Raw genomic sequence first — 21,967 nt, 5'->3', positions numbered from 1 at the left:
AGATCTTCAGTGACCTATACAAGGATATTTAAGATGGTGAGAAACAAAAGGGTACAAGTGACTATTTTGGAAATAGGATCTTTGTTGCTTCCATGTTTGCATGAACCAAATTTACCCTTCAGTACTGACAAAATTGTGAAATTATCAATAAGTAACAAATTATTTCAATACTGAGGTGAATATTTGGTTCAGGCAAAGACATATAACGTAAAACCTTTTATTCGCAAAATAATCTCTCGTACCAAAACTAAATAATAGAGAAAAATAAGAAAGTGTCTATTGCTTTATATAGAACTGTTGGGATATATGTAGATAGAAATTGATAAATAAATATTTCTAAAATATATTTTTATAAACATTATAAACAAATTATAGATTACAAATATTTAAATATTTGACATATAAAAGTAATTTACAAAGAAAGAATAAGGAATTGGACTATGTGTTTTCCATTTCATCATTTTCTGATTCATCGGAGTCTTCATCTTCATCATCGTCTTCCTCTCCATCATCTTCAGACTCAGATTCAATCCATTCTTCATTTTGCAGGTCGCAGGGTATTATAGTTTTCCACTCCTCACATTTATGTAGATCTATCAATAGCAATATATAGTAATTTACAATACAACAGTTATGATTATAGACAACAATTATAAACTATTCGAAATTAATTTATATTTTCAAAAGATAGATTGAACTTGAAATTTAATAATAAGAAGAAATATTTGACATCCCATCAAGAAGAATTGTTATTTGTGTTAATTATTTCAAACAATCTCATAAAATAGGAAATACGAAGAGATTAAGACAAGGAAGAGTGGAAAGATTTAATTTTTATATATTATAAACACATTTTCATTCACACCAGTCAACTACAGAAACAATCAGTATATTACAGATAATGGTACATTCTAATAGCTAAATAGATCAGTCATCATAAACATAGTTTGATATTTGGATAAAAGATATTTTAAGATGAATGAAAAGGAATTTATACCTCTCGAACAAAAATTGGGTTAACCGATAAAATCTAGCAGATGAACTATCTAATAATTTTATTCAAGTTAAATATAAATTTAATTATTTTATCTCAAATTGCTGAACAAAAGTTGTAGGGCAAAAATAAAACCGTATCTTTTTCTTAATGAATATGCGAGATTAATTAGGTACTCGACCTTTTTTTCATAGGGGCCACAAACACGTGTTAAGTCATAGTGTCACAGGCCACAAAAAATAGATAAATAAAAAAAATTAGATGATGATTTCCTAGGTTTCCGCGATTGTGACAAATTTAATTTAAACAATTATGAATGGATTCATCAGGTAGGTATATTTTAACATTTTATTGTCATTTCCTGACATTTCACACAAGATCCAGTGTCCGTGGGCATAAGCAGTTGGTTAATTCAAATTATTTAGGTTTTAATAAAAGCCAAATTCAAAATAAATGAACTATTCACTGTAAAGAAAAATGTTTGGATCAGGTCTATTTATTGACCTGGTAAAATAATTTAAATATTTTAGGGTTATTAATGGTTAAAATTTTATATATTCAAATTTACTACCTAATATTCTTTCTCATTATAAAAGTAATAGTAGAAAATCGGTCTAAAAACTAGAAAAATGGAACTAAAATACCCAATACAACATCCCTAATCCAAACATTTGATTTGTCATATTTCCGAAAATTATAAAATGACGTGTTGCTGGGATACAATCAGATGTCTGATTTAAATTTAAAAAATAAATGAATAAATTTCTGTATATTACAGCAAATTACCGTATCAATGATAGCATTGCACACCACGGCGGTAGTGTTATGTAGACCTATTTACTCAGCACGCTCTCAATTTTTCGAATGGGCCAAATACAAAAGACCGACAGGCCGCAGGTTGAGTATAGCTGCTTTAGAGGAAAAACCCAAAGGGCTACACAAAGATGTGTTTTTTAAGAACTAACATGGCACAAAAGTTAAGTTCTACTAGTAGACCTCAATGGGGTTTGTTACAAAGGTAGCCAGCCTAGAAACTGAGTAGCCACCTCAACTTAATATTGCATAATAAGGAATAACTATATTTATCTCTGAGGGATATAACGTGTATTCTAATAATATACAAACAATAAAAAAAACTAAATTTGAAAAAAATAGAAAACAAAATTTAATTTATTAAAGGATTTTCATCCTATAGAAATTATTAAATTAATTCCTTAGGGATATTTACTCATTCTTCAATCAGAATGAAATGTACATCTTCAAGTGATTATATCTTGGATTTAGACTACATTATTGCCACTTTGAAAATCAGATTGAAACATTTTCCAGGTATTGGGTGAGAATAGCCATTTCTTTTTGCTTTTCAGTATAGATTAAAGAGTAAATATGAAACTCTTACCTAGAGAATAGAAGTCTCCAAGAGTATGTTCCCTGTCACCTTCTTCAAATACACCACCATACATAAATAAATTGTGACCTTTTATTACTAGAGAACAATTTATACGAGAGTGAGGGTGGGAAACGGTATCGACAGATGTATTTGATGAAGTATTAGGCTCATTTTTAGTAGGTTGTACAGTGCTAACTCTCATAGTGAAGACACCATCTTCTACAACTTTTTCCTAAAACATTAGATTTAGTGATGCTAACATAATGAAATTGTATAATTTGTTTTATTGTCAATAATTAAGGATATATTACTTCTACAAGTGGTTCTTCTTCTTCAACTTGCATTTCTTCATCGTCATCCTCATCTTCACCATCACCTTCTTTATTCCTCCTCCTCCTTCTTGGCTTATTTTGGTCTTTCTTTCCTTTTAATGTGACTATAAATTAAAACAAAAATTAGATAGACTTTTAGGATCAAATAGGTCTGTAAAAAAAAAAAATAATAAAATAAAAATGCAAGATTTTAAACTTAGCAATTAAATCTCAAAAATAGAATAATTTAGGAAAATAGTAGATGTCTAAACCTAAACCTATGTAAATAAATTAAAGAGTTTGGCTATGAAGTCCAACCATACCCTTCATTTTGTCCTGACCAATCACCAACACAACCATTTTTTTTTTTCAAAGCTTAGATAAGTATATGCGAGGACATTTTTTTTATTTGCACATTCTGACTTTGTTTCAACACGTGACTCTAACTTTTTAAAAATCCGTGATGGAATATTTGGTTAGTCCTTGGCAAAAGCGCATTGAAATAGATGGTAAATATTTTTGAATAAAGTATTTGATTTCTTTATCAATTTCTTATTTACTTCCAGTTTCTAAAAATAGAGATTTCATGCAGGACAACCCAATAATATTGACCAATTATAAGGATATTATTTAAACTCAGAATTTTGTGAGTTGTGATGTACCTACAAGTAAGGAAAACAACCAGATACTCTTGATCACAGATTTATTTATTCCCAATTGAAATGTTACTTGGTCAATAGCCAAAATAATTGCTGCTTTGGAAGCAAAACCCTGTAAAGAATACTTTAAAATCTTATTACATGAGTCAGCCACACATGGACATAATTCAATAATAATAAGGCATCAGAGTTTATACAGAAAGCTCCCAATTATCCATGGCGCCATAAATGAAAAAAAAAAAATTTTTTTGACAGATGTCAAAGATTAGCTTCTGACTTTTACTTCTGTCAAAACAGCCCTGACGAAGCCCTGCAACGTGGGGGGAAATGTTGGCTCAAATAAAAATAATACTATTTAAGTTTAATTTGACCGCACCTGGACCATATTCCATTTATTATTGCAAAATATTTTTTACTGGTTTGATAATTTTTTTGTACATGTGGGTTATCTCCAAATTTCAGTCAGCTACGACATTCAAGTTATTCAATTTCATGAATAAAAGGGGCTGACCAGTAGGTATTAAACAGCATAAACTGCACCACCAAAAATACATTAATTTTCATAAAATTATTGATACTTCAATATAATTTAAAATAAAATGGTTCAAAATCCAAATTTACATTTCTTTCTGTACAAAAAGAACTAAAAACTGAATTTACTGAGGATAACAAAATTCTGTTGGCAGACTTTGAAGTTTTGTTGTAGATTAAGAGATGATATGAAAAAACATAACAAAAAACCCCCCCTAAAAATGAAGCCAAATGTAATAATTAAATGCTTTTTTTGAAATATTTGATTCATTGATAAAATTATTGAAAGTTTAAAAATTATGATAGAGTTTAAGACACAATCAGATGAAATGAATTGTATTACAGAAATTAATTCTTATATTTATATAGAAATTTTAATGGAAAAGTTTAGTTTCAATACTTAAGGATTAACAAAAAAATACTCACTTTCAGACCAAATAAACTGATGCAGATCAAATGAATGGAGCTGGTTGTAAAACACAGCAGACAGATCTTCTTCTGTCTCATTATCAGCTGCTCCTCCAAAAGTATATGCCTTCTTTCCCCAAAATGTACAAGTAACACCACTCCTAGCACCGTACCGTGCTCCACCTGGTTTTACAATGCTCCATTTCCATTTCAGTCCGGTCTCATCACCCTCTAATGGAAAAAAATTTGATAATTTATTTAATAACAAATAATTTAGAATTACTTATTAATTATCCTTAACATCAAATTATTGTAAATCAGGAGTGGTTTAAAAAAATTTTATTTTTAAAAGCAGAATTTTTTTTTCTTCCAAGAATAATATTACTTATTCAATTACACTGAAATTTGTCAAATTACTCTTAAAGCTAATTTGTTCAAGAAAGTTCAAGTGGCTCTTTATTATAAGTTAAACCACTCTATGGTTTGAAACTTTAATGTCTAAAATAAGAACAGTAGGTAAAGTCAATTCATGATGGGAGAAGTGTAACTGGAAGCAAAATATTACAGAATCGTTAAAAATGACATTGAATGAAAGAGGGGTATGGATTATATATGTTTAATGGTATACAATGAATAGGCTAATGACGAGTTTATTTTAGAAATTAATTAAGATGTCCTTGACCACTCTGTTTATCTAACATACCCGGTGACAGAACCATTATAACAAAGCTATCTCTAGTACGTCATTCACTGTACATTTACTATTTAAAGCATACAAAAAAGTCTCAAAGAAAAACTTGTAATAGGGTTTGTTGTGTGGGAAAATAAAATGTACAAAAATTGTAGTTTATCTTCCACAACCTTTGTTTACACACCATATGAAATATGCCAAATGTATTCAAGTGCTCTTGATAAAGAATTGAACATGTTTACATACATTTAAACAACCAAAAGCAAAAGAATCTGTAAACATTTTTGACCTATTGTTTTGGGCAGAATATTAAACCCTACTATACAAGAAAAAAAGGAAGAAATTTAGGAATAAACAAATAAAAACTACTTTAAAAAAAGGAAGAAGATTTTCAGATTAATCTGAGGTAAAACTTACTTTCAGGTTGAAGGAGAAAAGTGTCAGTGTGTGTGGTACCCTGGTCAACATCTTTCTTAATTTTGATTTTGCTATAACCACCCCAAATCACAATTTTTCCTTCTGGGGTACTGACCATCTGGCAGCCAGATCTTGGACTTGGAGGAGTACCTATAAGAAATTGTCAGTGATTCATCATTATTCTTAAAACTTAATTTCTATTTGTATGTGATCAGAATCCTATTTTAATGTAGAAAATTTATTATATTATTATTTTTTTTTATATTTGAATAATGTCTACAATTTTATGCCATAACATTTATGCTATTAACCTGTAGGTTCTAGTTTTTTCCATTTCCTAGTATCCAAATTGAATGCATGAACATCATTGAAATACTTGTAATCCTGAAGATTATCATGATAACCACCAAATACAATGATCTGTCGTTTTACAACAACCATGCGGTGACCACTTCTAGAAGAAGGAGCTCCAGGAGCGCTGAAAATAATTGTTGAAATATAGAATTAATGTAATGATTATCATGGATACATTATATATATAAATTTTAAGTTTTTAGAGAATGGGTGAGAACCTGAATAGTTGAAACCTTGAAATCCCTACAGTCTAGACTGGGTAGAAAGCAAAATGGGTTTCGCTATTCCCCTATTCGCTATCCATAGAACATGGATAATTTCGAGTCAAGATTTATGGCCTTGGAAATCTCTTATGCCATTTCTGGTTTTCCTCATGCCCAAGACGATGAATATTGGAAACAGCTCAGCACATCATCATGAGCTGCAATGCCTTTAAGCCACCGAGGCATAATTACAAAGGGTAACTGAACTCTACATCCTCATGGAGAATATAATTACCCATACTGATTGTGTAACTAAAGATTATGAATACAGGTGGAAAAATATAGTAAGTCCAGCACACTTCAAACTTGGAAAAAGAGGACACACTCCTTGAGGTCACCAGAGTGAGCAGAATACTAAGTTGAAGCTATAAGCTCTAGAATTGACAAACCTGAACCAAACATGAAATTTAAAGTATTTATAGGTGCCAACAACTGTACTGCTGGACTACCATCTAGGAATAGGTTTATACTTTTATTTCCTTCTTACCTTACCACGAATTAAAAATATAAAATAAAATAATAAACAAGTTACTATAAATACAACATTAACTTCTATATTGGAGGAACATAGTACGGGTGGCGGTCAATAAATAACTTTATCAAAACAATAAAAGAAAAGTATTTATTGTTAACCAATACTTTGCCAAAGTTATTCATTATCTTGTAACCTATTAAGGAAAAAATGTAATATAATTGCTTTAAAAAAATGGTTTCAGTTCATTAATATTATTGAAAGACATTTGATTATAAAGGTTTTATAGGTATACTGTTACTTAAAATGCTTTTAACTCCACCAAGGAAGATTTTTTTCTTAAAGCTTTGTGTTCTTTGCACTCCCAAACACATGTTACATAACCCTAAAGTTTCTAAAATAGAGGTAATTTATGACAAAAAACAACTGGAACCTAAATAAAATTAAAGCTAAATGTTCAAAACTGAAGTACAATGCTGTTTAAAAATATGAACTAAAATCAAAATTATGGAAGATTAATAGTGGACCATATTTGATGATCGTAGGAAGATGGTATGGGAGGCAGTAACCATAGTTACTAATAAATAGTTTTACTGCTATTTTTATACCTTTCTTGACTGCCATCCTGAACATCTTCCTATAGTTACCAGAATACTTACTCTATTTTAGTCCATTTCTTTGTTTCAAGTTCAAACAACCATAAGTCTTTGTAGTGGTAGAACTGAGATTCTGATTTTGTAGTGAATTCACCTCCGAAAATCCATAGTTCACCCTTATTTGCAGAAGTTGCAACAGTCTGATGTGAAGTTCTTGGAGGTGGTGCCCCTGGACTTTTTATTAAAGTCCATTCGTCAGTGGCAATTTTATATATATACAAGTCATTATATACAAACGTCTAAAAAACAAAAACAAAGAAGTGAATCATTAAACCATTAAAAAAAAAAAAATTAAGTCTGTACCACTTCAACCCATGAAGGGTCTCAGGGGTGCAGTATTTTGTAAGGAAGTACTGTTACTAGACCAATGGTTGTGCAAAGAGGTGATTTGATCAGAATCATACTCGACTGCCAGATATTTAATCAATTAAGGGTACCCACTTTATGAGGCTAAGTGGACCCACAGGGCTGACTCAACGGCCACAGATAGCAGATAATAATTTTCTGCTACAGATTCGAGTCCACATCCTTGGAGTTAACTGTATATAATTTTCAATATAAGAAGATGGCCAGGGTTGCGGTAAAAAAAGAACAAATAGTTTTTTACTATTTAATGTCCGATGTTTCGCCCCACTTTGAAGGGCTGTTCAAAATGATAAGTTAAAACAAAATGGGTTTAATCTATTGCTTTTAACCCATTAAAATTGTTTTTTTAATAGCTTTTAACCTATTAAAATAGTTACTTTCTTAATGATATAAAGATAATTTGGAAATCCATTAATAGAGAAGAATAAAGGGAAACAGTCATCATTAAAAATAAAATTGGGAAATACCATCGAAACTCAAAAACTCAGCAAATTTCAATCTCAGTGCTCTTACATTTTCAAGACACTAGAAAAAGAGGGGGAAATAAAAAAGCTCAATTTACAGGCACAACATAAATATTTTAAGGATTTCATTTCCACTGAGAATAAACACTTGTTTTTTGGTGCTCTTTAAAGTTTAACAAGTTTCATTCCAAAGTATTAAAAAAAAAAAAATTATTCTTTTTTTCAAATACAAATTACCAAAACTTTTATTCATCAATATATCTAAACAAACAAAACAATACATTTCTTAAGATCAGTTTCAGTTCACTCTTTTAATCATTATAAATTGGATTGCAATTTAAAATGATTACAGGAGTGATTGGATTAGAACAAGCGGTCCTAAGAAAAAGTAGTGAAGTTTTTTTTGGTTTCTCAATCATCAATGTCTCAATAGAAAATTGATGAGCATAATGGTAATAAGAACTATAATTTAAAAATTCCAGGGTTCACTCCAGCCTTTTCTTGATTTTCTACTGCAGCACAGATCGCTAGTTACCATTTTAATTTCTGCTGCCTTTCATTTGACGACAAGTAGATTACATGCATTGGCAGCCATATAGTCTTGTCAGTGCTAACACGCTCTGTCTTTCCACTTATAGGTTCATTCATAACTCTCTGTGAAATTGTATTATTTTTCACCTTGATGTCATGCCCTACCAGGGTAGATTTGCAAAGTCTGATGAATTGGCACACAACCAGGTCATTAGATAGTGCCTTAATATCAATTATTTTAATTTGACAGCATTTCTTAGACACATTTCTTTAGATAACTATCCTTTCAAATTTGAGCAGGGATCATTTTTATATCTTTGGTTAGGGTCCAACTCTCCCCACTATGAGCATTGGCCAATGAGAGTCTTGAAGATTCTTCATTTGGTTTGCTTTAACAATATGCTACTATGAAGATGCCTTTTGAGGGAAAAACAGTACAGGCAATTGCAACTCTACTGTGTACTTCGCATCAATCATTTATTGTGGATTTACTAGTAACCAAAGATTTACTAGGAACCCATCAACGCTCTCACCTTCTCACTATTCCAACTGCACTTAGTTCCATTATGCTAAATGGGAGGGCTCTGTATTTTATCTTGGAATATTAATGAAGAAATCAATTTTTGCTGCTGAATCTTCCAAGGCTGTAAATTTTCACATACTACTGCAAATGATTTTCACATTTTGTCAATATCATCAGCAAATCCTAGTATTTTGGCCATTCGATTCAGAGGAATTTCTTGTAGTTTCTTAAGAGACAAATTGAACAACATATATGCCAGAGGATCTTTCTGCCTTATGCCTGCTGTAAATGCCTAAGAAAATTCTTTCTGTACTAGTTCAAAACATTTGTAACCTTCCTTTGTCAACAAGCCAAGGTTTGTCCGCCTGTTCAGGTACATCCCTAAATATTTCTGCTTATCAACAAATAATTACTATTTGTCACCAGAGGCAGTTGGGGTAATGTGTGCAACCTATCAAGATTAACAATTATACTGAATATAATTCTACAAAATAATATAAATCTACAAAATTTGGTATTATAAATTTTCAAATAATACCCGAATTTTCATGAAAATTCTAGACTTTTCATAATTTTTTCACTAAACTTATACAATGTGTCTATAAGAATTTGTCAGTCAGATTCCCTGCCTTTTCCCAACCTTAAATAAAATTCTCTATCTTTCCCCAAACGTAGATGAGAAAAAAAAAAAAGAAAAAAAAAAGCTTGTTTGTTACAATATTAAAAAATATTATCAATAGTTAATTATAATTGACTACTACAAAACCTAGAAACAAATTTTATTTCTCATAGTAAGTGTTTAAAATAATAAAAAAATTTTGAAATATTATGAGCATCTAAAAAACAAAAAAAATACTATAAAATAATACATACTTGTTTTGTATCTTTGAAAACAATTTTAATAAGTTACCAACGGAGTAAACAAAATTTTAAAAACTACATAATATTGATACATTTTCATTCTTAATATACAGAATTTCTCATTACACACGTTCAAATCAAATAAACTGTATTTTTTTTATTTCTCATTTGTGTCAAAAAACATTTTGTTACAGAATGTCAGATTCTTGTTTACCATCCCAAAAAACATAATGTAAGCTAATAAAAAAAAAACAAAAAAACAATTTCACTAGAACTTTCTACATCAAACTGTCATTTTACTGATGGAGATGCTATCATGAGGTCATGAGTACCCAAATTTTAACCAGCAGTGGGTTTTCCTCTGCATCATGTTAGGGGGTCCTACAGGGTAGGTAAACACATGTCTCCAGAGTTCTCAAGGGTATTTTAAATGGGAATGGAAAAGAGGGTCAAGCATACTGGGTTTTTCCAGTAATTTATCAATATATTTGTATTCAAGGTTACAGGAAATAATATAGCATTTAGATGGGAAAGTGGCAATGAACAGATTATTTGCTGTTAATTTCAAAAGTCGTTGACTGATGCTAAATTTGAAAACCAGTTCTGTGGAAAATATTCATCATTTATTCATGATAGATTTTCACTTTTCATAAATTTAAACAAGTATATTTGTCGGAAAATTTTTGAAAATGATTTCTAGGTCAAACAAATGTCTTCTTACATTATATCTTCTCACTCAGAATATTTCAGTTTTGAAATGCAAAAAATGGTTTCTCTTAAAGAAGAGAATAAGGACAGGGAAGGTGACCATTTGATTTCTAATCAAGTAACTTTTATGATAGAAACAGGTAATAACAAGCCAAGGCCAGAAAGTAAGAAAGTACTGTTGGGCTATCGTGGTGTTTTTTTTTCTTCAAAAGTTGGCAACAATGAGGGATAATAGGGGTCTTCTGAACACAAGCTCTGGAGATCTGAGTCGGAACAAAAATTCGTCTCAGATTGTCTGTTTCTGAGAAATACTTCTATTAAAAATCCTCATGTTCCCGAATCACAAGGTGAGAATTTTCTGAGCTCCATTGTGACATAATGAAACATGGATGGCTCATAATACTCCTGTAAGAAAAAGACAGTCATCACAGCGACAGCAGACCTAGAATATTCGAAACCTCAATATCGGCCAAAAAAATATGGCTCCCATGTTTTAGGACCGAAAAGAGATCATTTTGATTAATTCTTTGCCACTGAGGTAACACAATTTCTGCAGTCCGATACAAAAGCTCCAGAGAGGAATTCTAAACAAATGGAGGGGAAAGTTGAATAGAGGGTGTTAAGAGCATGACAATGCATGCTTGAAATGGTCAATGCGACTAAGGGGCTTTTGGACTCATTTAAATGGGGTGTGTCGAACAACCCAGTTTACTCCCCTGACTTGGCACCTTCGGATTTTCATTTTTACACCTTCCTAAAGACTCATATGGATGAAGAAAAATTACAAACCAATGATGAGATGAAACCAGAGCTCTTGAACTGGATGAAGATTCCAGGACCAGGTAGGAATCAAAAAATTTGTGCTACAGCTTAAAACCCGCATAAAATGGGAAGACTATAACATGGAAAAATAAGTAACATATGCCGACAATATTGGGTCATCTTTTTAAAATAATTTTTGTTTCGTATAATCTTTTCAATTTCTGACAAGCCTCATAATTGCTATTAGATCATAGCTGGAATTTCTACAATTAACATCTTTAAGTTTGGCAATTAGTATTCAATTTAAGAATTGTATAACTTTACTCAATGTAAAAGACTTACTTCATGGCCATTATGAAATTCACCACCAAACATAATCAGTTCATCTTTATATGGATGTGCTGTTAATGAACAAAATGCTCTCCTTGTAGGTGGAGTTGCGATAACTTTTTCAATCACCTGCAACTTTTTCTGTTCTTCTTTTTCTATTTGCTTGACAATATCTTCTATGTCATCCTGTAACAAATAATATTTCTGGTCAACAAGTCAAAAATGTTTTCAATAGTGTACTATCTTACACCAGCTGAAAGATTGCCATAATTAAGAAATCATCATTGATTTAATACTAATGTCAGTTTTAGGTAATACTGCAGAACAGATTAAAGTTTCTTTGAGATAATTCAAATAAATTTTGTTTTTAAATAATTAATAATAAAAGAGTTAATTTAAAATGTTGATTTGAATTCTACTAGTGAACAATTCCAAACCTAAATTGTTCCAGAACATCCTTAGGTTTAGAACAGGCATTGCCTTGGTTTGAAAAAAATTTTAATAGCTATAACAATCATTTTCAGAAATAGTGCTTCAAAGTTAAAAGATGGAGCTATGTCACGCTGCTAGCACCTTAATTGAGACACTAAAATTTATAAGAAAACTAAACAGCATTGTTAAATTCAATACAAATAAATAGAGTTCCGCAAGCACTTATAAAGTGTTACTTTGTTTCTTTAAAACTCCAGTTGCATGTTATAGGGAAAGTTTAATTTTATATTTATTTAAAAGAAAAATAATTCCTACATTCCTAGGACTAAAATTAACGAAAAATACTGCATGCAACATGTTTCAAACACTAAAAAGGAAGTTTTAACACAATAAATTTTCATTCCATATCTCTGGTTAATTTACTTTATTAAGGTATGAACTACGTCTGATTGAGAATGTTAATAACAGTATCATAAATGAATGCAACTGAAAATAAAAAACATATTTGTAATGACACCTACCTCACCAGTTAAAGCTAATTTCTTTTTCATTTTTTGTGTCAATTTTTTTTCTGTCTTTGCTGATGTTTTCTCTATTCCTTTTCCTTTTTTCTTTTGTTGTTTTCCCATTGTAAAAAAATAATATCAAACTTAGAAGGCCCAGGAAACAATACTATTCTTTAATAACCACCTCAACACATTGAAAGCTCGTAGCTCTATGAAGGAGGTAATATGGAAGGTATGTATTTCTTCAGAAACAAACAAAGAAGTATAAATCTGAGGCCTGAAATATTTATACTTTGTTGCTACAACTGCAGCCTTAATTATTTTAAGGAAATAATTTAATTTAATTTTAAGGAACTTAATAGTTTAATTTTTTTGGTTAAATCAAAGGAATGGAAATTATTATTATCAATGAATTCTGCAGAAAAGTCAATGGAAACATTATTCTTATTTAGATTATTATTATTTTTCAAAATATGTTTAATAATTAAAAGAGTAAATTAATGTTAAGTCTTTTCTATGCAATTTAAATAAACAGTTCTGAACAAAGTATTTAGCTGACATTAAAACTATCAGGTTTATAACAATTAAAAAAAAAGAAAGTCATAAACCGGCTTAAGGGGCTTGAAAACGTCACATTAAGAATGACTAGCTTTACCTTGACCCTACGAGCCCATTCTGAAGAGGAACATTTTTTTACTATCACCACAAAAATAGAGAACCTGGACCATTTTCACAAAAACAACCCACTAATATATTTTTAATGAAGCTTGTGGCTATTAAATCCATAATTCAGGATATGTTATTCAACCTACTCTTAATTTGCAATATCAAATTTCTTAAACCCTTCTCCAGATACTACTGATCTTCCAAATCCATAAACCTTCTTTTCGTATAAATTCTGATGAAGAGCAACACTTGTCATCTTGTCAAACTAATTTCCTAAACCTTAAACGTATTGTGAACCATACTTCATTTCAAGGAACGAAAACTGACCACATATATACGACACTAAAATGCCGACAGCGACAGAATTTATCAGAAGACGACACATCAAATTCTTTGATGGCCTTCAACTCTGTACGAACCCTTTACTCAAGACTTTAGCACCAATACCATGTCACAAAGATTGATAACACACATAAACAGCCTGAGCCTGGACTGAGGACAACTAACTAACTTATTACTGACATCAAGAAAAGTGGTGAGTCCCGTCATCAGATAGAAGACAAAATCCCATTTCCAATATACATATATACCCTTCTTCAAATGCATCTCGCTAATCAGTAAATGAGATCTATTTAACCTATTCCCATTATTTCCTTATATTAATCTCACAAACCTATGGGCTTAGGAAAAAAACAAAAATCATCAAACTATTATGCTTAATGCGATTTCTTTATATATCTCGTGAATGGATGTATAAATTTTCAGGGTCCAAACGGTTTCCGACTATTTTGAGATTGGCTAAAGAGAAAATAAGTGTGAACATTTATTTCTCTCTTTTATCTTGTCAACAGATGTGTGAATTTTCGAGATTCAAACGGTTTTCGGCCAGAGGGTATTGGCTGAAAGGAATCTGAGTTTAAAAAACATTCCTACATTTCTGACAATTTTCCTCTTATATCCTGTTAATGAGTGAAAGAATTTTCGCGGTTCAAACTATTTTTGTTTACTATTTAAAGGAAGACTAAATGAAAAATACATGTCATTTTTTTTACGATTATCACTGGTTACCTCTGAAGCCAGATAGGCTAATGGTGAGATCAGTTGAAACTTATAGGACCGAAATCTACCCTATCGCCGTTTTGTCTTGAATTATCATGTATTTTGTTTTTTCCTCACTAACTACCAAACCCAGTTCCTTCTCTGTAGCCTCAAGTTTCAGTAAGGATATAAAACCACCTACCGAGAGCTACTAATTGAATAGGTGGTTGTCTGCAAAAGTGGATAGTTACACCTTCTTATTAAATATTGGGTCCGATATTTGAATGTGGATCTAAAGGGTCGCTTTTTATAGTTAGGAGGAATAGGAGGCAAGCTAAAGCATCATCCAGTCTCACTACTCGTTTCATAAAAAATCTTCCCAAGTACTGCAGCTAATTTTTGACGTCAAAAATCACCTGAAGGCTGTAGTGGCTAAGAGTATTAAGGCATCACCTTGAGGCATTTGAATGAGGCTAGGTTGGATTGAAATTTTGGCACTACAAAATGAATGAATCAATTCTTTCCAACCTGGATAGAATAGGTTGGTAACCTGTAGGCTAACCACTCTATGCCAGAAATGAGAAATGTAAAATGTTTTTAAACCTAATTAGTTTAGTCTTGGTGGTGATATTGAACTGGATTAATGCTTCGTTGATATTCATGCTTGGTCATCTGTATTGTGTAAGTTGATTTAAAGACGGCGTAGAATACCCAATTCCTTTTTCCAGAGTTTTCTTCAGTCAGAAAATTCGATCAGTTGTGATATAACGCTTGTACATCCACACTGGTAGTGGTCCAGCTATTCCAGTTCCGCACACGGTGAAAGCCTGTGGAATAAAATGGACAGGATTTTGTATGCAGGCAGGAGCCAAGCAATACTATAACAATACCGAACACTCCAATTTCTCACTCTTTTTATGTAGTCATCTTCCAGTCAGTAGGCATTATTTCCTCATTCCATACGCTTATTAGAGAACAGAAAGACCTTAATTTGGTGTAAATTATGAAAAACTCTTTGAGTTAGTAACTTATTGTTTATCGCATAATTAAAATTATCATTTTAAACATAATCATAGAAAAATCAACTGAATAATGTCTGTAGCTCAGATAGTACATAGATAAAAAATTAAATAATATGTTTATTAAAAAGTTGATAGAGGTATTCTGTGACCTTATCATCAGCTGATTGTTTTATCAAATGACCAGCTCAGATAATAACAACCTTTTTTGGATTATTGTCACTTCGAATTCTTGTTGATATTATTGATTATTAAATAAGAAGTACATTATGAGATGGAACAGTGATAATAAACGAGAATATGGTGACAATACACAACCGCCAGATCCTAATAATGAAGAACCACAGGAAGAAATGGATGCCAGTAATATATCTGATGAAGGTTTCTGATTTAATTTTTTTTTTTACTTTTGTCTAAGTTTTTTCTACCTTTCTTTTACTATATTTTTTACTACTATTCAAATTAATTCTAAAGTATGTTAAGTTATGTAGTTTATATTCTGTCTCGGAATGAAAAAATAGATTTTATTTTTCAGTATAATGAAGATTTTGGATTGAGTTTACTGTCATGTTTTAAATGATGGTTCTTCATCTTTTATTTCATTACTTATAACAGTTCCATAACTTAGATGGTTCAAGAAGAGCTGTACGTAACTGATTTGTAGTTTTAGTTAAATAATTATTATTAGTTTACTGATGTTCAATTATTGTCTGAAACAATTGTGAGTGTTTTGATGCATGCTGCTTTGATTAACTCCATGTTGTTATTACTCTTTTTAATGTGGTTGAATGCTGGCAAATTAAATTTAAATTGACTGTTAACTTAATGTTTTACATGTACATGTAAAATGTTTTTTTTCCCCCCATTTTGTAGAAGATAAACTTTTTCTCTAAATGTGGTAAGTGTTTAGTTTATTTATCTAGTTGTAGTTCACCAGTGATATTTATTTTAAATGTATCACAAGATTATGTAATTAATGATTTTATTTAAGGAAAATGGAAGAATATATCCCTGCTTTTCTTTAATAGTGGCACATCTAACAAATAAAAGTTTTATTTTATTTTGAATTTGATATATTCCAAAGCTAATGCTGTAGACTAGGTTTTCTTTCTCTACTAAGGTTGACCTACAGTGTTTCAAAGCTAATATAGCTGTCACAAAGTAACCCTAGTCTAGGATACAATCGAATATGTTAAATCCACATTAATTTTTTGCCAAATATGCTACTATTAAACCAAAGCAGTGATTTGTATTTATCTTTAATATCCTTTAATTAAGGAGTTATTACCCTATCTTTCTGTAGAGTAATGGAAGAGTCCAATCTGGTAGTTTAACATTATTACTGATATCAAATTAAATGTAAATACCCTAGTCATAGCTCAGTATTATTAATATTTAGTCAAGCCCTCTTAAGAGATCGTATAAGCGTTTAGGTATTACAGGTTTCAATAAAATATTTTCTAAAAGTAAAATATATTTAACCTGTAATAATAAATTATAATTTCTGTTAAAATTATTAGCTGGATGTCCATATTTGTTATTAATGGATAAGCAATTTTAACTTCCAAATAGTAATCTTTATTTAGATGATGACATAATGGTGTTGACATTTTGCGGATGTGCACCCATCATCAGGACATTTCGTCTAAGTATCTGTAGTGTTAAAATTAGACTTATGATTGTTAGTCTAGCTATCTTGTCACATTTTTTTAATGCCAAAACTTGACTTCATTAACTCAGTGCTATCTTTACCCTATGGATATGGAGCCAGAGTTCTGCGATACACATTGTACAAGAGCTCGGTGAAAACAAGTCAGTTATTTCACTCCAAGTTTTTATTACCTTACTAAAAACTATATATAGTTTGTAGTTGAAATTGATGAGTCTGCCAAGTATAGTTAGGGAGAATAAAACATGGTGGCTGTTTCTAAACATTTAAAAAAAACTAATATTTCTTTTGGAGCTCCATATCTCTAAAACTACTGACATCACTACGTACCTCATAGAACATTATTTTAAGAAGAGTAAATTTACTAAAATATAAGCCCTAAAAGAGCTGACTTTTTAAAAAGGGAATAATTCACTCTAATTTTTCATTACTTTAATGAAAACTATTTATGGTTAATAGTCAAACTTGATGAGTTAAGTTAGGGGCTACTTGCTAAGTATAGTTAGGGGTAATAAAAAATGGTGGCTGTTTCAAAAAATTAATATTTTTTTTGGAGCTCCATATCTTTAAAACTACCTACGACACTAAAAAACCTCATAGAAGATCATTTAAAGAAGAGTAACTTTGCTAAAATATGAGCCCTGAAAGAGCTATTTATATTCAATGGTTTCTGAGATACAGTTGTTTAAAAAGTAACGTGAGGTATTTAGTATTGTTAGTAGTTTTAAAGATATGGAGCTCCAATGAAAAATGGAATATTTTTAATTATAAGATGGTCAGGGTTGTGGTCAAAAAAATAAATAGTTATAAACTATTGACAGACTTTTTCTGTTGACATTAAAAAATTAAATCTGTTCCCTACAACCCATGAAGGGTTAGGAGTACAGTACTTTGTTACTAGACCAACGATTGTCCAAGGAGGTGATTTGGTCTGAATCATGTTCAACCCCCAGATTTTTACCCCATTAAGGGCACCCACTTTATGAGGCTAGGTGGACTCCGGAGGGCTCCCGAACTCACAGGGCTGACTAATGGCTACATTGAAACAAAATAATTATCTGCAACAGCCGGATTCAACTTTACTTTACATACTTTTCATTAAAGTAATCAGAAATAATTGTCTTTTTTCTCCTCTTGGGCCCTTAGACTAATAGGACACCCTAACTGCTGTGTTATATTAATCAATAAATTAAAACAAATTAAGAATGAACTGAGAAATATTTGAAAATATGAGAAACGCTTTGAGGTGGATTGAACAGTTCATTAATTATTTCAATAGAAAATAATGTTTAGAGAAGTTTGTCGGAGGAGGGGTGCGGTCAGCAAAGAACAACATAAATAAACAAAACCATATTTATGCCGACGTTTTTTATGTGAATAGAATTTAAGAAGTACAGTAAAAGTCCGATAATCTGGCAGGTTCTGGACTGGCTCGGTGCCAGACTACCGAAAATTCCAGTCTATCAGGCAATAATTATAAGAACAATTAGGTTAATAATTAAACTACAAATACATACAACATTATGTATTATTTTACATTTCATATAATCAATATACACATACTGTAAAACATATTTCACTTAATTTAAAAAAGTCACGAATATCTTTTCGTTTTCTTGACTTTTGGCATTTAGTATAAAATTTATTTCTAATGATATGGAAATCAATAATTTCTGAAGCACTGTAGCTAGTACTAGCCTCAGCAAAAGAGATAAACTTATTTAGTGATTCTGCAGCTTCTGCCCAGCTGATTTTTTCCTTTTCTTTCGTTTTGGCATCTGAGTAACTTTCTTCAAGATTTTGAGTAGGCTGAGGGTTTACTACAATGTTGATAATGTCCTCATCGGTTAGTTCTTGTTCAATAGGCTCATTCTCTTCGATTAGAAGCCACTCCTCTACCTCATCTTCAGGCACGTTTTTCAAGGGATTGTCAGCACTTTTAATGACATCCAAAACTTTGGTCAGAGCGTCTTGATGGTTTTCTTCCTCATCAGTCTGTAGTTAGGTCAGATGCAGGGTTTGCAGCTGGCCAAAGTTTGGCTTTAGTATCTTCTGGTAGACCAAGGCTTTTGAAGGATTCCTTGACCTCAGGCACAAAGTGGTGAAAAAACCATTCTTTAAAGAGGGTGGCAGTCATCCATGCATTTGATTGAGCATCGTATTGGACAGGCAAGTGTGAAATATTCTTAAAAGCCCTAGGTTTTGCAGATTTACCTATCACAAAAGGGGTCACTCGGTGGTTTCCAGACGCATTAGCACATAGCAAAATGGTTAATCTTTCTTTGTTTTTTTTTAAAACCCTTGGCTACTTTTTCTCCTCCCCAACTAGTGTAGATGTTGGTAAACATCGCCACAATAGCCCTGTTTCACCAGCATTGTAAATCTGTTCAGGTGTTAAATCATTATCAGCCACGATTTTCTCAAACTCGTCTTTGTATTTTTCTGCAGAGTTTTGGTTTGCTGAAAGTGTTTCTCCAGTTACATCAAGTCTTTGAATTCCATGCTGAAAGTTAAAGTTTCTGAGCCAACCATCAGAATAATTACATTCACTTTCAGCAACTCCTAAATCTTGACCGAATTTCTTTGCCTTTCAACAATCATTGGCCCTGTTACTGGCTTTCCTTCAGAATGTACTGCACTAAACCATTTGAACAATACACTATGTAGCTGTTCCAGTTTTGGTTTTTTTAATGTTTGTCTAGAAGCCAATTTTTCAGTTACCAATTGAGAAGCAAACTTCATTAGTTCATTTTTTTGTTTTTTAATGTCATAAATAGTTGATGAGCCAATATTAAACTCATTCATTAAAACATTTCTATTCTCGCCTTTTTCTAGCCGTTTGATGATTTCTAGTTTCTGATAGAGAGTCAGTGTTACCTGTTTTCGTTTCTCTCCTTTTGAACTCGAAGGCTTAGGTTTTGAAAACATTGTCACTGTACAGTTAGAACGAAAATCACTTTTTTTATAAACAGTTTCAAAAGTTTCGTTTACTGCGATGTGAAAGGACACAAAACAACAACGCACGAAAAAATGGCGAAGACGCTTCGTGATTGCACTGCACCTGAATTTGTTGTGACAGCTGAGACTAGCCGGCCGCTAATTGTTTCCGAACAATACCGATTGCTTCCGGATGTTTATTTGCTTTAAAGACACACTTTTGGAGAAAACCAAAATTTTTACAATTTTCCAGAGCGATGGCGGACTATCGGGCATTCTGAACTGTTGGATGCCGGACTAATGGACTTCTACTGTACATTATTTTGTAACTAAAAACTGAAGAAAAGTACTTTTAAATGTTTATCATTCTTTTTTTCAGATGTAAAATAAATTAATCATTTTAATTAAATACATCATTTATTTCTCTTGATAACAGTAAGTTGTTCCGAAAATGAATTCTCTTGTATGTAGGGGTACCATATCTTATAGTGCCATTAGACCCCCTTGCAATTAGTCCTGCATTAGTTTTTACTTTTTGTATGTTATTATTTCTTATAATTGTAACAGACTAAGCAAATCTGAACCAACCACCAGTTTTAGTATTTAAAAAAATGTGACAAAATAGGTATCCAATATCTGTTTTTAATTTTAAAATTATGGAAGAATACAAGTAACATGTCATGATGATTGGGAAGATCCCTGAAATGTTGGCATTATTGTGTTTTGAACTTAATATTATTTCTCATTCATTTATTTAAATATATATATCTATATACATACATATATATAAATTACATACATACATGTGCAATATAGAATACATGTGTAATATAGAAGTAATTATTTAAATCTTGTAATCCTTAAGAAGCAGGTTAGTTTTGAAAAGAATTGTTGTTTTTCAGATGTTGAGCGATTAAATGACCAGCTCGATGAATTAAACAATGCATTAGATCAGTTAGAACAAAAGAATGAAAACATTCAGGCAAGGCTGAAAGAATTACTTCAGTCAAGTAAAGAACTTAGGAATGACGTACAAAAAGACTGTGAGAATTAATACAATACCATGCCAAATTAAGATGTTATCTTAAAACAGTTTTTACATTCCAAGGTTACCTTTGTTTTACTTATGTACATTAACCTTAAGCATCCTTTGTCTCCCTTCAATTTATAATAAATTTTAGTTTGTTAAAAGTCAATGTATTAAGTAAATATATGTATTATTATATTTTTAGTATTAGTATGAATTTTTTTTTCTTATTTTTTCCTTTTTTTGATATTCCTTGGTGCATGTTCAAATGTTTGACACTGGTTTACAGTAACATAATTTTAGAAGTTTATTAACCCCTGGTTTGTATACCCTAGCATTTTTATAAGTTATAATACCTACTTCTATGTTTAAAACACTTGCATTTCACTAAATGTAAACAAAAAGAACTGATATTGGTTTTTTCCTCCTAAATCTGAATATTATCAGATGAGAAAAACATTTAGAACAGTATCTCTGTTTATTCACCATCCTCATTTCTTTCTGCTTCTAGTTACCAAGTACAGCTTTATCATATCATAGTGTGGCATGTTCTTGCTGATACGCAATGAGGAAATGGTCGATAAGTGTTATCAGTTATTACCTGACAACATAAGTGATTCACATTTAATTGAAGCTGGGTCCCAACTTCAAAAAATTCATTGAGGTTTGTTTTCGTCTTGAGCAAGGGACACTTGACAACTGTGTTCCGATTAAAATAGTAATAATAATAGTATAGGTTAGTATCTAAAAAAATATAAAATTTTGTATAAGAGTACATATTTACATACTAGTTTAGATTAAACTTCTTTCTGTTTTGATTTTGCTTAATGCCTGGTCCGATTATGAGGTGTGCTACAAAATTAATAATTTTTAATGATGTATCTTACCTGTATGTGAAGTATTACAATCATTTAAAATTTTGAATCTGAGTTTTCAACTAATATACATGTTAAAATAACCAATTCTTACAGAATGGTCTGTG

General features: G+C 31.2%; 1 protein-coding gene and 1 non-coding gene across 2 annotated transcripts; one reads left to right on the top strand and one right to left on the bottom strand.

Moving 5' to 3' along the window:
* Positions 1–327: 327 nt before the first annotated feature.
* Positions 328–12,881, bottom strand: LOC106677635 (kelch domain-containing protein 4). Its single transcript, XM_014415672.3, has 9 exons — positions 12,645–12,881; positions 11,704–11,877; positions 7,150–7,385; positions 5,713–5,879; positions 5,402–5,551; positions 4,312–4,524; positions 2,696–2,820; positions 2,394–2,616; positions 328–593 (listed from the first exon to the last, which is right to left on the bottom strand). The coding sequence occupies exons 1-9, from the start codon at positions 12,750–12,752 to the stop codon at positions 439–441; spliced, it is 1,551 nt and encodes a 516-aa protein (XP_014271158.1). The 5' UTR covers positions 12,753–12,881; the 3' UTR covers positions 328–438.
* Positions 12,882–15,493: 2,612 nt separating this feature from the next.
* On the top strand, positions 15,494–20,976 carry LOC106677643 (uncharacterized). The gene is made up of 3 exons (XR_010844053.1): positions 15,494–15,733; positions 15,888–15,997; positions 20,861–20,976. It is a non-coding gene; the product is annotated as an uncharacterized protein (transcript).
* The last annotated feature ends 991 nt before the right edge of the window (positions 20,977–21,967 follow it).

This window comes from Halyomorpha halys, unplaced genomic scaffold, assembly GCF_000696795.3.
Source record: "Halyomorpha halys isolate HHAL.00 unplaced genomic scaffold, Hhal_1.1 Scaffold8.1, whole genome shotgun sequence".
Lineage (NCBI taxonomy): Eukaryota > Metazoa > Arthropoda > Insecta > Hemiptera > Pentatomidae > Halyomorpha > Halyomorpha halys.
The sequence above is the reverse complement of the archived record's forward strand: the minus strand, read 5'-3'. Positions and strand labels throughout refer to the sequence as shown.

Bases quoted from the DNA above. Each gene is read 5' to 3' on its own strand.
- LOC106677635 (XM_014415672.3), bottom strand. From the start codon at position 12,752: ATGGGAAAACAACAAAAGAAAAAAGGAAAAGGAATAGAGAAAACATCA. The intron at 11,878-12,644 runs GTAGGTGTCATT...TATTTGTTACAG, and splicing joins AATTAGCTTTAACTGGTGAG to GATGACATAGAAGATATTGT. The intron at 2,821-4,311 runs GTGAGTATTTTT...TTTAATTTATAG, and splicing joins TCAGTTTATTTGGTCTGAAA to TCACATTAAAAGGAAAGAAA.